The sequence below is a fragment of the Vombatus ursinus genome, unplaced genomic scaffold (assembly GCF_900497805.2).
Source record: "Vombatus ursinus unplaced genomic scaffold, bare-nosed wombat genome assembly UNPS02014789.1, whole genome shotgun sequence".
Taxonomy (NCBI): domain Eukaryota; kingdom Metazoa; phylum Chordata; class Mammalia; order Diprotodontia; family Vombatidae; genus Vombatus; species Vombatus ursinus.
In genome coordinates, this window is record NW_020954567.1 from 22,397,510 (window position 1) to 22,415,329 (window position 17,820).

At 42.2% G+C, this 17,820-nt stretch overlaps 1 protein-coding gene across 1 annotated transcript; it reads right to left on the reverse strand.

Moving 5' to 3' along the window:
- Window positions 1-9,982: 9,982 nt before the first annotated feature.
- RGS16 (regulator of G protein signaling 16) lies at window positions 9,983-16,523 on the reverse strand. The gene is made up of 5 exons (XM_027868648.1): window positions 16,328-16,523; window positions 14,545-14,655; window positions 13,744-13,805; window positions 13,282-13,448; window positions 9,983-11,729 (listed from the first exon to the last, which is right to left on the reverse strand). The coding sequence occupies exons 1-5, from the start codon at window positions 16,369-16,371 to the stop codon at window positions 11,508-11,510; spliced, it is 606 nt and encodes a 201-aa protein (XP_027724449.1). The 5' UTR covers window positions 16,372-16,523; the 3' UTR covers window positions 9,983-11,507.
- Window positions 16,524-17,820: the final 1,297 nt, after the last annotated feature.

Below are 17,820 nucleotides of genomic sequence, written 5' to 3' on the forward strand. Positions count from 1 at the left end.
ACTTGAACTTTTAGCCTCTCTCTGCACAGAACATAGTAAATGAGCCTCAGGACGTGCAGCTTTGCCCAATGTACCTTACTCTCAAACATCACCCCAAATCCTACTGCCTTGAGCCATTAATGGTAATAATGGCACACATTTGTATAGCGCTTAAAGTCTGCAAAACACACATTTGATCCTCACTACAACCCTGTGATATAGGTATTATTAACAGCCCCTATTTCTAGATGAGACAGAAAAGTCAAGTAACTTGCCTAGGGCTGCAGGTAGTAAATGCTTCCCGTGAGTTTCAAAAAAATCAAATTCTGATTTGGAATTTGAACCCAAGTCTTTCTGACTCTAAGTCCAGAAACAGAGACATAGACTACATTTCATGTCTACAAGTTTCTACCATGTGTCCAACATTGGTCTGCATGTGGGGAAGTGGGTGGCTCTGGCAGAAAGAGGTCAAGTCTAGTCCGTGACTATATTCTGACCCCCAGGATAACACCATAAATAGTGCCCCGACTCATTCCATTAGTTGGGGAGGTGGTAGATGGAAATCTCAGGAAGCAACCTCCAGACCTTGAGACACAGGGCTGAAAGAAAGGAAACACCTTGGGCTAACTCAAGGCTGCTGCTGGGGATTCTAGTAGGGCTAAAGAGGGAGAAGGGCAGAGACAGACTGGGACAGAGCTCACCTACGATGCAGAAGGCCTTGGGCTCCCAGAACATGCCTTTTTTGACAGTTAAAGCCTTGAACATTGGGGACCAACCCATCTTTCCAGATTTTCTTGCCTCTGTACCTTTGTAGACATTGTCCCTGGTAACTGGGGCGCTTTCCCTCCTAACTCGCAACTCTTGGAATTTTGAGATCCATCAAAGACTCAGCTCATGTGCCATCTTCTACCTGAGGGCTTTCATAATTCCCCCCAAAAAATGTTAGGAATAGCCTCCCTCTAAGGTACTTTGTATTTACTTGGTCTGTATATATCTGCCCATATAATTATATGTTGTTCAGGTATTTACATGTATGTTCATGTTGTCCCAATATTCACATATGTGTTTGTATGTTGTTTGTGTGATTTACATATATGCTTTGCGATGTTCAGATATTTCTTTATATGTATGTGTTGTTCAGATATTTACATATATGTTTATGTTGTGTTCAGATATTTACATATATGTTTATATGTTGTCCAGCTATTTACATACATGTTTGTGTGTTGTTCGGATGTTTACCTATATGTTTGTGTGTTGCTCAGATATTTACATATATGCTTATGTGTTGTTCAGCTATTTACATATATGTTTATGTGTTGTTCAGCTATTTACATATATGTTTATGTGTTGTTCAGATATTTGTCTATATGTTTATGTGTTGTTTTCCTCAGTAGAATGAATGTTCCTTGAGGACACATGTTATTTTCATTTCCATGTTTCTATTCCTAGGGCCTTGTAAAACCCTGTCCTGACCCATGGTAGGTGCTTAATAAATTCTTGTAGAATTGAATTAAATTGTCTGATCTCCTTATTATACTCTAAAGAATAGGTTAGGAAGTTAGTGGAAACAGCTAGGGATGCAGTGGATAGAGCACCAGGCTCAGAGTCAGGAAGGACTAAGTTCAAATCTAGCCTCAGACATTTACTACTTGCATGCTTCTTTGACCTTTGCCTGCCTCAGTTTCCTCATCTGTTGAATGGGGATAATAATTTCACCTACTCCCTGGGTTGTTGTGAGGAGATGAGATAAGGATAAAGTGCTTTGCTAATTTTAAGGAGCAGCATAAATGCTGGCTATCATCATTATAAGCCAGCAACCACAACAGACAAGAGGAAGAAAGCCCACATTCAAAGCTTATTCTAGTGAGGTTTACTGAAGAATAGTCTTTGTATGGCTTGTGGAAGCCTCCAAGGGATGACCCACAAGGACTATGGCTGTTCATTTCATCTAGATCTCAGGTTGAGCCTTTGCCAGTTCTGGAGTAACCCAGGTGCGTTTGTTCTCCCATCAGCACATGAACAGGGCAGCACCCCCAAAAATCAACCCCAACCATCCCTGTTTATACAGGAGATGCACATTGATAATGATATCTGATATATATAGATATATAGATATGTATCAATAATTTTTTTTCCTTTTTTTCCCTTCAGTTCTCAAAGGTTCTAGATCAGTGGGTGATTAATGGAGGAGTCAGATTTCATTTGTTGCCCCAGCTTACAGAGCTGCCCTTGGGGATAGTGAAGCATTATAATTGGTTGAGGGGACAAAAAAGGGAGAAAGGAAAGTGGGGGAAGGGGAAGAGTTTGACACCCCAAGACTGACATTGCAAATGTATTGTTCGTGTCACCTAAATTGAAATAAGAGCCTTCTTCCCTCCACTCCCTTTTCAGTTTTTTTATGTGTTATCCTCTCCTATTAGAATGTAAGCTCTTTGAGGGTAGAAATGGTCTTTATTTTTGTTTCTATTTGTATTCCCACCACCTAGCACAGTGCCTGTAAATGCTTAATCAATACATGATATTTGGGGGTTTTTCTCTCTCTATCTCTTTCTCAACTTTGAACACACTCAGAAATTTTTCCAGAGTACATTGGTTCAGTCTTCCATATGTTAGGTCATTGGGAATTTAGATAAGAGGCTTCTGGGTTAGAGAATTAGGCAGTTAGCAAAAGAATAAAGGCAAGATTTACTTTATTAATGGCCTAAATTTCAAACTTAACTCTTTACTTTCCCAAATCAGCAACCAGACTCCAAAGGTATAGCAAACGGGTTAACTTTCCCTCAGAGTATTTGTCTATGAGATGGATCAGTAAAAAAGTACTAGGGATAAAAAGAGGCCTGATAACAGTGCACTCAAGATTATACCCTACTAAGCTAATATAACATGCAGATAAGTTAATACAGGACAGCTGGAGAGAGAGTATAACTTTTAAAGGAATTCAGGAAAGACTTGGAGTAGGAGGTGGTCCCTGAGTTGGAGTTCTTGAAAGATTCTAAAGCTATACCACATGATAAACATTTATTAAGCATCTATTATGTTCCAGGCACTAAGGTAAGTGCTAGGGACCTAAAAAGAAAAAGAAAAACAAACCCTGCCCTCGAGGAGCTTACCATCTAATGGGGAAAGACAATACACAAAGGAAGTTGAAAAGGGTAGGGGAAAGCAAATAGAGCCACAAGAGCAAGGAAGATGAAGGTGAAGTTGAAACCAAGAAGATCCGATAGTGGCAAATGAAGAGATAGCTGGTATTTTTGAGCCTTGTTTAAAGGGAGGAGATGGGGGAAGTTTTTTGTTCTACCCTCCAGGCAGAAGCAATTGGAGATATTTATGAGGTATGAGTAGTAAAGAAGCCAAGTCTATGATGACAAGTTCCCAGGTGCTGAGTTTATTTCATGGTAAGTTTGTCCTGGGTGGGGCATGATGAAAATGCCAGTGGCATCGAAACCAAGTAGAGTAGCTGGTGGTAAATGAAACCCATAAGGCACAGCTCTAGAAAAGGCACAGAGATGAAAGATGGAACCTTGATTTGGGGCAACATGGGATATAGAGCATGGTGGATGGGGAGTATTAGAAACCAAGTCTGAAAAGGCAAAATTGTGGAGAATGCTTTTGGTTGGGGTGTGAGGAAGTGTCAAAGGAGACTGAGATTGTGAAACTGGGTTGGAGAAGGCACGGTGGTACCCTCAGCAGAAATAGGAAAGTTTGAAGGAGGGTAGGATTTTAAGGGGAAAAGATAGAATTTTACTTTAGACCTGTTGAGTTTGAGATGCTGACAAAATACCCACACGGAAATGACTAGCAATCTAGGCTTGAAGTTCAAATGAGAGATCATGGAAAAAATATATAGATTTAGAAGTTATCACCACATGCCTTGCCTTAGGAACTAGTATATACACTAACAACCTCCATATCACTTTCTCCAAATACCACACCATACTCCTACACTACACATTGCTGGGCACCTAAGAAGTAGCAAATAGATGTTGAACTCAGGTGAATCTACAATGGTAGTTCACTTCGTCATTATTTTTCCTCAGTGTGGCTAAATTTATCACTCCCAGAGCCCTTCCTGCTTGGACTTTGGTAATTAGAACCTCACCCTACAATATATGATGCAAAGAATGAGAATATTCAACTCTATGGTTGTAGATTGAAGGAAGGAATGAGGAAATGCAAAACAGAAACTAAATAATCAAGGACTGAAGTAGGACAAATGTAATGGGGGAGAAGTAGGTAGAAGTGTAAGATATGGATTGCTGGCAAAGCATGGATTGGTGTGAACCTTTGCTCATAGCAATCGGTATAAGGCAAAGTAATATTCCCAGGTTTCTTCATTCAGGTAGGTGAGAGTAAGAACACTATAGAAAGTCAAAGTAACCAATAGGTCATAACATTGTACGTATACATAGGACTTAAAGCTTTACAAAGCACTTAGCATTCATTAGCTCATCCAGTCCACTGCACTAGCTCCCGTACTCTGCCTGCTCTCAAACAAGACTGTTAAGGACTCAGGAGAAAGCATTGCCACCTGCTTCCAGATTGACCCTCACCTGTAGAGGCTGTCTACAGCCTGGACTTGGGCCTCGCTCCAGTGAGGGAGTTACTGATCTTCTGCTTAGATTCACTTCTCATTGGGTAGCACACACATCCCCCTTATACATGCCCCATCCCAATGATTCTGAACTCCAGTTGAAATGTACAGACCTCAACCTCCAGCACATATTTCTTCAAGTCTATCTACCTTAATACTCTGCCCCTCAACTCTCACTCCTGATCTGCCCACCCCTTCCATTGTGACCTTCAGAATGTTTTCTCCATAGCTAACAAATTTCACCTTAAGCCTCTCCCTTTCTCACTTCTCTCACTGAGACCTGGCTCCCTCCTGATGCCACAGTCTCCCCTACCACCTTTCCCAGTACTTGCTACACTTTCTCTCTTACGCCCAAATCACTTGTTAGGGTGGAGGAGTTGCAATATACCTTGATCCCCATTGCCACTTCCAGACTCTTCTCCTTTGAGGTCTGTGCCATTCATAATTATCACTCCATCCTTCTTCACCTCTGCTTTTTGGCTTCCCCAGCTTCCTTCAAGTCTTAGCTAAAGTTGTGCAAGAACCCTTTCCTGTTAGTCAGTCAGTCAATAGCGTTGATTAAGCTGATACCTTATGCCAGGCCCTGTGCTAAGCTCTGAGGATACAGAGAAAAGCAAAAGACAGTCCCTGCCCTCAAGAAAGGCAATTTAAGAGCTTTCCTGAGAGTCCTTGGTGCTAGCCCCTTCCCTCTGTTGGTTATCTCCTACTTATCTTTTTTTTTTTTTTTTGGTAATTGGGGGTAAGTGGCTAGCCCAGGGCCACACAGCTACTAAGTGTCGAGTGTCTGAGGTCACATTTGAACTCAGGTCCTCCTGACTTCAGGGCCAGTGCTCTATCCACTGTGCCATCTAGCTGCCCCATCTCCTACTTATCTTGACCATATACAGTCATACCTTGGAGATATTGCAGGTTGGGTCCCAGACCACATCAATAAAGCAAATATTGCAAGAAAGCGAGCCATGTGAAATTTTTGGTTTCCCAGTATATATCAAAGTTATGTTTACACTATACTGTAGTCTATTAAGTGTGCAATAGTATTATGACCAAAAAAAAACCCAATATACATACCTTAATTTAAAAAATACTTTATTGCTAAAAATGCTGACCATTGCTGACCATCATCTGGGCCCTCAGAGAGTCTTAATCTTTTTTGCTGATGGAGGGTCTTGCCTCAATATTGACAGCTGTTATCTAATCAAGGTGGTGGTTGCTGAAGACTGGGGTGGCTGTGGCAATTTTTTAAAATAAGACAACAAGTTTGCTACATCAATTGACTCTTCCTTTGTCTTGAACACTTAGAGGTTGCAGGGTTATTGATTGGCCTAATTTCAATATTATTGTGTCTCAAGAAATAGGGAGGCCAGAGGAGAGGGAAGGAAATAGGGAAAGGCTGGTTTGTAGAGCAGTCAGAACACACATACAACATTTGCCAGTTAAGTGTGCTGTCTTACACAAACACAGTTCATGGTGCCCCAAAACAATTCCAATAGTAACATCAAAGATCACTGATCACAAGTCACCATAATATATTAAAAAATGAAAAAGTTTGAAATATTGCAAGAATTACCTAAATGTGACACAGAGACATGATACCAACATATACTGTGGGGAAAATTTCAAAAGACTTGCTCAAAGCAGGGTTGCCACAAACTTTCAATTTAAAAAAAAAAAAAAATGCCGTATCTTCAAAGCAGAATAAAACAAGTTATGCCTGTGTCTGATTAGCACATGATGTTTTGAGTGCTGTCTCCCCTACTAAACTGTGCTCCTTGAGAACAAAGACTGTCTTTTGCTTTTCTTTGTATCCCCAGTGCTATGCACAGTGCCTGGCACATAGTAGGTTCTTAATAAATGCTTGTTGACTGACTAACATTACCCTATCTACTTGACAGGATTCTTGTCAGGAAAGTACTTTGTAAATCTTAAAGTGCTATAGAGATGGAAAAGATTCAACAAAATCTGAAAAAGAAAAAGAGTTTCAAAAGGGACAGAAGGAAATAAGAAATTTTGTTAAATTAAATATATACATTTTCAAACAAATTATAAGTAATTGAATTTATAACTATTTTTGGTTGTATATTTAAATACTTTGTTGATGCTTACAAGTTCAAAATAAATTTAGAAGAAATAAAAAATAGAAGGGAGCTCTTTATATGAACTCTTTTCTCCACTGGCTCTTCAATGCCCACCACTGGCCTTGACCAACATTACTTCCTCCCTCTCAGTTACCTTGACAATGCCACCTCTGACATTGGGTGGCCTCCCTTAAGAAACCCAAACTAATTGTCCCCAATATAAATGAAAGAGAAATTCATCCATCAGTACTTTTCTCTGAGGCTAATTAAGTCTTTTTCTAGGAGTTGGGCTAGTGAGCAGATCTTTGAAATCACCAATGTTATATGTTTTTTGGTTTGGGGTTTGTTTTTGGTTTTCTGTTGTTGTTTTTTTTTTTTTTTTAAATCAAGCTTTCTGGAAACCAAGGACATGAAAGCCATTATCTTAACTCATTAAATGGTAATTCTATTACGTCCTTAATCCTAGGAGACTACTCTTCAGTTTTCTAAAGTGATTTCGACTTCTTTCAAATCTTTCTTTTTCTCCCTAATGTAATCAGAATAATTTGGCCAATTTAAAGACTTAATGACAGTGAATTAGATTGAGATTAGTACTTAATAAGACTTGAACATTTTTTTTCTTCTTACCTAAGAGCTCCATTTAAAAAAAAATATTACCATGAGCCTTGCTGACAAATGAAAACTGAATTTAACCCTTTTTCTGCTGTCTTGTGTCTGTCTACATCTTAGGTCTCTATTCAAAAAAAATCCTTGTTTTTCTTTAAAATAACATTTTAAAAAGTCACAAAAACCAAAGTGAAACAAATAGGTACAAGAGACACAACTCCAAAGAGGGAATTCAAAATCTGGTGAAATTTTACAAAAAGAGTAAAAAAGCCTGAAAGGGAGATTGAATTTCTATGAAGCGCTGGAATCATAAGGAAATGGCCACAAGGGGACAGCAGAGCTCAGGGAATGAGAGCATTCAGAGTCTGGTCTTGATGGCAGAATTGAGGGACGCTGCTTTTAGGAATCCAGGTTTGCAACAGAGGCTAACAGCACTGCTGTTAAGAGTATCGCTGCCAGGGTTTGAACTCAGGTCTTCTTGACAGCAGCATCAATGTCCTTTTCACTATGTGATATCTTTTGTTAGCCTTAAAATACTACAGAAATGCCCTGTTATTACAGCCACCACTCCTATCTTAATGGTCATACCACAAACATCAGAGAACATAAGAATGTACTAGTGATCAAGCCCACTGAGACTTCCCCCTGAATTAAACCAGGCACCTTGCATGGTGAATTTACCTATCCGGATCTCTTGTTCTGGGCAAAATTGACATCAAATGCCTTTCATTACTCACTAAGCATCATTCACTTCCTTCTATTTTCCCTCCTCCTTTCCCTTTTAGGCACATCCATCTGCCTATCCTCGACTGAATTCCTCACCGTTTACCATCACATGCCAGTTTAGTTTCCTCATCTGTACAATGGGAAAGTTGGAGGGAAAAGATGAAATTAACTAGATTTTCTCTAATGTCCCTTTCATCTCTAATTCCTCAGATCTGATCCTGTGAATTATTAGTCCCCAGTTAAACTTGAATTATTTTACCTAATCTGAAGAACAATTTTTTTTAATGTGAATGATCTATATCTCAAAGCCACGTAATTCAACACAGATAGAAGAAAAGAAGATGAGAAAAAAGAATGAAGAAAAAAGAAAGTAATGGGAAGGGTAATACAGAGAAAATTATAAAGAAAAGAAAGGGTGAAGAGGGGAGAAAGAAAAAACATAGAGAAGAGGTGAAAAAATAAATTGAAAGAACTGATTTTAATTGTTTTCTAGATCGTCTGTCAGGTTTCTTTTTGACCCAGATTAATTTCTTCTTTTTCTGGGTTCATGAACCTATACTTAACTGAGAGGCAACTTTGTTTAGTCATATTTCAGTCATGTCTGATTCTTTGTAACCCCATTTGAGTTTTTCTTAACAGCGATACTGGAGTGGTTTGCCATTTCCTTCTCCAGCTCACTTTATAGATGAGGAAACTGGAGCAAACAGGGTTAAGTGACTTGTCCAGGGTCACACAGCTAGTTGGTGACTGAGGTCATATTTGAACTCAGGTCCTTCTGACTCCAGGTTCACCACTCCATCTCTGTACCACTTAGCTGCCCTGAGAGGTAACGTGGGATAGAAAAAAGAACACTGGATTTCCAGGAAGGAAGACCTGGGTTAACTCTTGCCTTTCACACTTACAAGCTGTGTGACAATGGACAAATCACTTAACTTTTAAGCCTCAGCTTTCCCAACTGTAAACTGGGATAAGAATACCCTCCCTCACAGGGCTATTATGAGACTTAAGTAGAATTAAATACATAAAACACTTTGTAAATTTTACCATTGAGTTATTATTAGTAATCAGCCTGATCAGTTCATGAAAATTATCTCACAGAACTCTGAACCCATGCTTAAAATAAAGTCATTAAGAAAATCCATAGGCAAAATGAAATAAAAGCAATGATGTCCAGTGGCTCCTAAGCAGAACTGAGACATTTGTTGTAATTATTGGATAATTAGAGCCTGATTCACCAGTGAGGTGGCATGGTAGAGTGGATAGAATGGGAAACATGGCCTCAGGGAGATCTGGGTTTGAATCCTGCCTGTACCACTGAATGACTATGTGACTCTAAGCAAGTCACTTAATTTCTCTGAGCCTCAGTTTCCTCATCCTTAAAATGGGATATACTAGGAAGAGTTGTTGTGAGGATCAAACAAGGTAAGTCTTTAAGTAAGTCTGTAAGATAAGTAAGAATTATCATAGATTTTAAAAGGTCAGGCTGTTGATAACAGAGATTTGAAAGTTTCATATACAATCCTCTTTTTCTTGTCTACTATGTGTATGAAAATGCTCATTTTATTTCTGCGGATGTTAAGTTCAGAATGAAAAAAATAAAAGTGTTTTGCAAGCTTTAGAGTTACTATGTAAGAATCAGCTGTTATGATCATTTCCCCATTCAAAATCCTAGTTGTCCACAGCTTTCGAATCACTGGATCCAGCTCCTCTTTTGTTTCAACTGTGCAAACACAGCCAAAGGAAGTCGCAAATCATCTCCTCTGCCTTTCCAGCACCCATTTCCCTATATAAACATGCCCTTATCAGGTGAGCAGACATCCATCTTTCATTTGACGTCTGCTTGTGACATCCAAGCTTGTCGCACATCTGTGAGCTCCTCCAGAATTTTCCAGATGCTGATCAGAGAGCACCATGGACAGCCAGCCCCCTCCCCTTATGCCCCAAAGCCTTGCCCTTCCTACTCCCCCTTTGATGCCCACGTGCAGACACTAGAGAAGGGAGGTCACCATTTGGGGTTTTCACTTTATTTTGCAAGAATGCAACATGCAGTCAAAAAGGAGAGGAGGATCATGGGCTTCATTCACATCTAGGAAACCAGCCCTAAATGTCAGAATAAATAAATAAACACATATGGAAGCTGTGAGGAGCCCCCGACCCTCTGTGAGGGGCTCCCGGCAGCCTCAGAGGTAGATTTGGGTGTAGAGGAAAATCTGGCTGCTAGTTGTGAGAGGTCCTCCAGACTAGGGGATTTGAAAATTACAAATAATAAATAACAATAGTGACAACAGCAATAATAATAACAATAATAATAACAATAATAATAACAATAACAACAACAAAATGCTTTTTCCTGGAGGAGCTCTCAAAGTCGAGAGGGCAGTGTTCATCTGTCTCCTGCGTCAGAAGTCCTGTGGCCATCTCTACCTGACTGACTAGATCGCTCCCCTCTCCAGTCTGGATAACTGAGTGGCAGCCTCAGGGAGGAATGCATTTGTTCAGAAATTCGGGAATGAAAGGAGGAGGTGTTGATTCTCTTAGAGGTCCTGCCTCCTGTCCCCTGACCCTGTCTCACCCTGTGCCTTGTCCCTATCCTTTCAGTCAAGCCCTTTCCTAGACTCCATAAAAAGCCTTGACTCATTGACCTAAGGTAATTTTGGTTCAAGTTCCATCGGCACAAACTGTCCCCAGTGATTGTAATTCCCATCCCTAGGTTGGAAAGCCAGACCCAGCAGATGTCTTTCCCTTCTTTTGTCATATTAAGTAGGGATACGATAGAAAGAGCCCTGAACTGGGAATCAGGAAACCTAACTCTCACTTTGTTCCAGTTCCCATGCCAATTCTTTGTTTATCCGGCAAAGGGCAGGAGAGGGCGTTAAGACATCACTTTCCCAAGAACAAAATGGTTTCCTAGGTAGGGCTCAATAGCTGACGCAGGGATGTTTTCAGTGAGGTCCAAAACCTCATCTGGTTCTAGTGCAAGCACACCTGGCTCCCTACCTCTTGACCCTTGGCTGAAGGTAGAGAGGATATAAACACAGGGGCTGCAGGCAGAGATCTTGGGCAGGCTCAAACTGTAGATGGTAGTTGGCCAACAGATTGAGGCAATCCCTTCCCCAACATATAACAGAGGTCCCTTCCTTGCCCAGAGTTTGAGTGAATTAACTAAGAAGCAAGCCACCCATCTTGTTCTTCTGCCCTTTATGCCTTTCCATTTTCAGGATTCCATTTATACTCGTTTCCCCCAAGACTGATAGTCTCAGGAACCCTCGCTTTCCTGGTGAGGATGAAAGGAGCCAGTGGGATCTACTGACCAGATGCCTCCTTTGTTCCTTTCGGTTCCCTCCCACAGTGGAGGGGGGGAGGATTCCCTTTGTTAGCAGTTTAGTTTGAAAATTTTCAGGAGAGTTGGAGTCCAGAACATGAGGCTCCAGCTGCTTTTCCTCTCTCTGTCCTTCCCAACTACCTTGCAGCTCCTGCCTCCCCCAAAGAGCTGCCCCATCCAAGAGGTGTGGCTACAGCCAGGCTGCTCAGGTGTGTGAGCATTCTCCAGCATGGCGGCTGGGCTGGGAGGTAGAAGCCTCACAGGCCTGTTCTACCAGGTCTCTGTATGCTGCTGATCTCAGGAAGCGAGGGTAGGAGTCCTTCTCCATCAGAATGCGCGTCTTCCCTTGAGCCTCGTCAAAGCATGTAGCTGTGGCTCCTTGCAGGTTCTTCTGGGTGAGTTCTCTTGTTTCATGGTCAATGTTCACCTGGGGAGGAAGGAGGGAAGAGTTGTCAGGATGAGTGGGGTGAAAGGACACCCTCCAGCAGTCCCAAAGGAAGGACTAGGATGCAGAGAAAAGCACACAGGACTCATTGGGAGACCTGGGAATCCAATCTCAATTTTCATTAACTGGTTCTGTGAATTCAGACAACTCAATAATGGGAGTAACAGTAATAATAACTGGCATTGACAGAGCACTCTAGAGGCTGCAAAGTACTTTACATACATTATCTCATTAGATCCTCACAACAATGCTATGAGGTAGGTACTTTGGTTATTGTCATCTCCATTTTACAGATGAGCAAAGTGAGGCTCGGAGATCAGTGACAGGCCCAAGGTCAGAAGTAGGATTGGAATCCAAGTCTCCCTAACTCCAAGTCCAGGTTCTGTTCTCCATATTATCTTTGGAGTCACTGAACTTTGAGTTCCATCTCTGGGAATGACCCACAGAGAATAAATCATTCACCTCTTGCATTCCTATACCTATACCGCTGGAGAAGGAAATGGCAAACCACTCCAGTATCTTTGCCCAAAAAAACTCCAAAAGGGATCAGGAAGAGTTGAGCACCATGGAACAACAAATACCTACATCACCCTATCTCACAGAGATGTTGTGAGGATTGAGTGAAATAGCATACCCAAACATATAGTGACCTATACAAAGGTGGCTGTTATTGCTAGCCTCTCTGTGCTTATGTTTATATCTCTAAAACAAAGATTTAGAAACGCGGGGTTCTGTGACAATACAATAATGGATGGATAATTGTGAAGCAGAATGTTATATAGAGGAAAGGCGGTTCAGGCCACTAGGTGGCGCAGCGGATAGCCTGCTGGACCTTGGGTCTGGAAGACTTGCGTTTCCCTGACTTCCTTTGAGTCCCAGCTAAAATCCCACCTTCTACAAGAAGCCTTTCCTGGTACCCCTTAATCCAGTGCCTTCCCCCGAGATGATCTCCAATTGATCCCCTATCTATCTTGTTTGTACATAGTCATCTACATGTTGTTTCCCCCGATAGATTATGAGCTCCTTGAGAGCAGGGTCTCATTTATTGGTCTTCATAATGTCAGAGCTTAGCATAAAGACCGGCACACAGTAGGGGCTTTAAAAAATGCTTGTTGACTTGACAGGTGCATGGAAGCAGGTAAATCACCAGTCTCAGCCAGATTGTAATTCCTATTTTTTCTAGGCATGTGTATGATTTGAGCCTTAAGAAGGCTGGTCATGCTACTGGTCTGGAGTTGCAGGAGGCAATGAGATTAAAGATTATGGAACCCAGCCTAAATCAATCCGCCAAGATTGCATTCCAGTCCCCTGGCCTTTGACCATAGCACCTTTAAACACAAGGTTTCTATCTTTCTCCAGTGAAGGGAGCACAGTATTATTCTCGGGAGGAGGATGGGAAAGGAGAGGAACCCCTTCTCCCTTCACCTCACCTCTCTAAGTCATCCAAACCCAGGCTTGTGTAACACAGGAAGCATCGGCCTGATGGGGCAAGGCCAAGGGGTGGATGACCGCTCGACTGTGTCAGTTAACTCACCTCTTTTGGAGCTTCACTACAGATGAACTCTTCAAAGATTCTTTGGGCCCTGGAAGCCAACTTGGTAGCTGACTGGATTTTCTTGAACTCCTCACAGGCCAGCCAGAATTCCAAATTCTCCTCACTGAACTCAGTCTTTAGGAAGGCCCGGAATGCAGCTATGCCACCTGCAATAGCGAAGGGAAAAATAGTGAGAAAGAAGGTCAGGTTGAGGGATTGAAGAAAAGGAAAATGAGGCAATAACTACAGTTAATGGGGCCATTACTACATATCATTTCCTCCAGGCTAGCGTTTACTTGATGTTCTGAACAAAGTCAAGTCCCTATAGCTCCTTCTTGACCGTGGCCTGCCCCCACTGCCGTTACTCTAAGGACCTCAACACCCAGGACAATGAGTTTGAAACATATCACATGCATATGTGGCATATGGAATATGCCATGATACAGACAAGGTCTTACTTACTTTTGCTGCTCAGTAAATGGTCAAAGGATTCCTTCCATCCTAACACATCTTCTGGAACAAATCTGTGGAAAAGAAGTCAAGATATTTAAAAAAAATACACACCCACAAAATAGATTTCCTACCACAAATCCTAGCCAGAGCTCTGGCAGGCAGTCATATACTTTCATAGATTCCCTCAATAGCACCTAGGCCTATCCCAAGAGAATTCGAGCTTCTTAAGGTCAGGAACAATTTTTTTGTATCAATAGTGTCTAGCCTACTGTTTTGCACAAAATCAATGTGTTTTTTGTTTTGTTTTGTTTTGTTTTTTATTGAATCCCAAGCAAAGCTTCCTGGCTTTATCACAAAAGTCAATTCTATAGCCTCTTCCACACACATCCTAAAGGTGATTTTCTAGTCATCTAGAAGTGGAATTATTTTTAAATTTCACAAGGGTTTTCATCTTTCTCTTGATTCTTGCTACAGTTACCAGCGTATTTTCAATGAGAGACTTCTATTTACATGGCAGATTCATGGGTCCTTCTGTTAGCTGGTGGTCTATAACCTGACTACTGCTTGTTAAATCAACAAGTGACCGGTGACAGTGACCAGTCAGACACAGGAGTTTAGTGATACGACCTACTGAAAATTTTAGGGCAGAGTATGCCAAGATCCCCTTTAATGTCCTAATTAATTTTTTCTCTCTCTCATTCTCATTCTTTTCATTTACTTTCATTCAGGACTCTGGTTTACCCCCAGCTCACTCTCCTTCCCAAGAAGAGACAGCTCCAGGCAGTGTCACTCATATCCAGTAATACTTACTTCTCTTTGCTATGTTTGCTGCCCCACTCAAACTTGCTGACAGTCCCACTCTCGGTCCCCAATTCCGATTTATGAAGGAAGATTCCAAGACGGGTCTTGAACTCTTTGGCTCTGGGAGACAAAAGAAAAACATCCAAGTATTATCAAAGGGACCAGGGAAGGAGGCTCTCAACTCAATGGGCTTGTCTCTCTTCAATATAATAGCAAGAAAGGGTTATGATAGTCTAAGAGAAAAAGATTATCCTTTAGCTGGTGCTATTTAAAACCTAAACAAAATTAACTTTCACTGCTGTTGGAGATGTGACAACTCAGCTTTTGCCAAAATCCTTTTACTGTCATTAATGCTACAAAAATAATGTTTAAGCTTATCCTAGGAAGAGCTTATACTCTCTGACCTGTGTGTTTACGAAATTACATTTGTATTATTCAATGCTTCGAAAAGATCTGTGTGTATATAATTTGCAGGGTTTATTTCAGGGGGAGGAGGAGAAATGGAGTAGAACTCTGTGATTTCACTGTCATAGAAAACTCCCAGTAAGGAAATTTCCTCTACCAATGAAAATTAAGAACTCCTCAGACCAGGACTTAACATTCTCTGGAAACATTGAAAGAGTAAATGTCTAGGGGATCACATCGCCAGTACGTGTTGAGATGGCACTTGAACCCAGGTCTTCAAGATCAAGCAAGGCCAGTATTGGGCCATGCTACTTTGTGTGTGTGTGTGTGTACATATATATATACACATACACACATATATATAATATAATTTGAGAAAGAGATACACACATATATGCATATATGTGTGTGTATATATACATATATACATATACATATATATATACATATATATATATACAGCTATGTATTTACATATTAAAGTCACACAAATCCCTGTGCCTCTCTGCCCAAGGCACTTCTCTGAGTGTCTCCTTAATTCTAGGGATTTGAGGACAATGTAAGATTCTTCTCTGTCCCATTTCCACCTTTTTTTTTCTTGTCCTCTACCTCCATAACTACCAGTACCTACAGGAGAGCTGCACACAGCAAACTCTTCGGAGTGCCTCCCCAAGAACTAGCATGGTACCAATTGCTGACGGTGGCTGGGAATGTAATTCTTCTATTCCCTACCTCTTACCCCTTTTACTAGAAATAGAATCGTTCCTGAAGGACTGCTTAGGGCTGAATTCCAGTGTGTAGGAAAACAAACTCAACCTCCCAGGACAGCTATAGATGACTGACCCACAGAAGGCTTGGCATCCCGGCCCAGCTTCTGCTTTAGCCCAGCAGCAGGAGTAGCTGCTACTTGTCTTAGAAGTGCTACAGAAACCTGGACGGACCCTTCCCTACCTCTCTGCATCCCACACAACTCCTCCCTCTCCAGAAGTCTTCCAAACCCTTTGTGATCCTTCTCTCCTCCCCAGAGCATCTAACACTCTCAGAAAAGGCAGCGTCTCCTCTTTTCTCCCATCTCGTCTGCCTCGTTCCCACCAAATCCACAAAGGTTGTATGTGGTCTCACTCTCCGTTTTACTGAGAAGTGACAGCGGGCTGAGCCCAACTGGTCGTCCCTGTACCACTGCTAACATTACCGTACGGTCCCGGACCAGGGCCTTCGCTTTTCTGGCCCTAATTTTCCTCACCTGTAAAATGAAGCTGAACTGGACCATGGACAAGGTCTCAGGGGCAGCTCTGACACACCCACACCCCACGACCGTTTTCCCCTATTACTTGGGCGACTTTAGGCGGACCAAACAGCCGACCCCAACTTTGCAAACGCCTCCTACCTTTCCAGACAGGTGCTGGGGAATGCAGACAGTGTCCGGCACATGCTGGCAGACGCCGGGCAGCAGGTTGGGGAGTGAATGGTGGCAAGCTTCCGACCCTTTTTCTCCAGAGTCTGGCTCGTAGTAGCAATAGCAGCAGCAGGAGGAGAGCGTCGGTTACACACAAACACTCTTGTTTGTTAGACTGAATGCTGCCGGGGAGAAGCCGCTGCTTTATACCACATGAGAAGAGGAGGGTGAGGAGAGGAGGAGGGAAGAAGGAAAAAAGGGCGGGGGGGGGGGACAGTGGGCTCCGAGGCTCTGACCAATAGGAGAGGCCGCCAGGCCAGGCTCTGACGAAGTGAGAGGAAGATTGCTTCTCCGCAGTAATAACGGGAAGAAGAGGGAGGCGGGGGTCACTGGGGTGAGAAGCCAAAGCTGGGGCTCAGACAATCCCTTGCAAATCACATTCGCAGCCAGTGGCTGCGACCAACAGAGCTACCCCGCTCCTATGAATGAAATCTTCCAAGAAGGGGTTGGGGAGGGGAAGGAGATCACAGAGACAGGCTGCGGCTAGGAATTGTGCCAGATGCAGGGCTTGAAAGGAAGAAGGAGCCTCTCCATCGTTCGGTAAAATACAGGAAATCGTTTGGCATTGCGGAGTGGACAAGGTGTTTCATGGGAGCTCTTCAGCCCGGCTCACTGGGAAGGCTGTATTGTAAACACTTCAAGGGCAAGGACCCAAGCTGCTTCTCCCATTGAATACTGTGCCCAGCGCAGTGCACTGTACTCTGGGGGCCTAGAACGCAGTCCTCTTGGAAGTTTGTTGAATTGAATTAACTCCTGGATGTATTACATCACTCTCCTCCCGAAAAGACTCTAATAGTTCTCTATTGCTCTTGGGATCAAATACAAATTCGATTTGGTTTTTTAAGACCCTTCATAACCTGGCCCCAACCTACCTTTCCAACCTAGTTATACATTACTCCCTTCTACACACTTTCTGATCAGGCCAAACTGACTTTTTTGCTGTTCCTCACACATTACTCTATCTCCCATCTACCTCCAAGCCTGGCCCTCTTGTGTGTCTAAATGCATTTCTTCCTCACTTCCACCCTCTGGAATCCCTTGTTTCCTTCAAAACTCAACTCAAGCTGCCATCTTCTTTCTACATGAAGCCTTTTCTGATTTCCCCCGCTGATGATCATGACACCCCCTTGTAGTTTAATTATATATGCATATGTTGTCTTCCCAATAGGATGTAAACTCCTAGAAGGCAGGGGCAGTTTCATTTTTGTATTTGGATACCCAATTTTGTATTGGGGTACCCAACATCTAGCACAGTGCCTGATGCATTCAGTAAGTGCCTAACACATGCTCGTTGGTTTATTGATTGACGAAATATTAGGGCTGGCAGAAACCTGAGAGATCACCCAGTCCAACCTTTTCATTCATTTTACAGGTGAAGGAACAGGGGCTCAAAAATAAAATGACTTGCTCAAGGTTGAGACTAG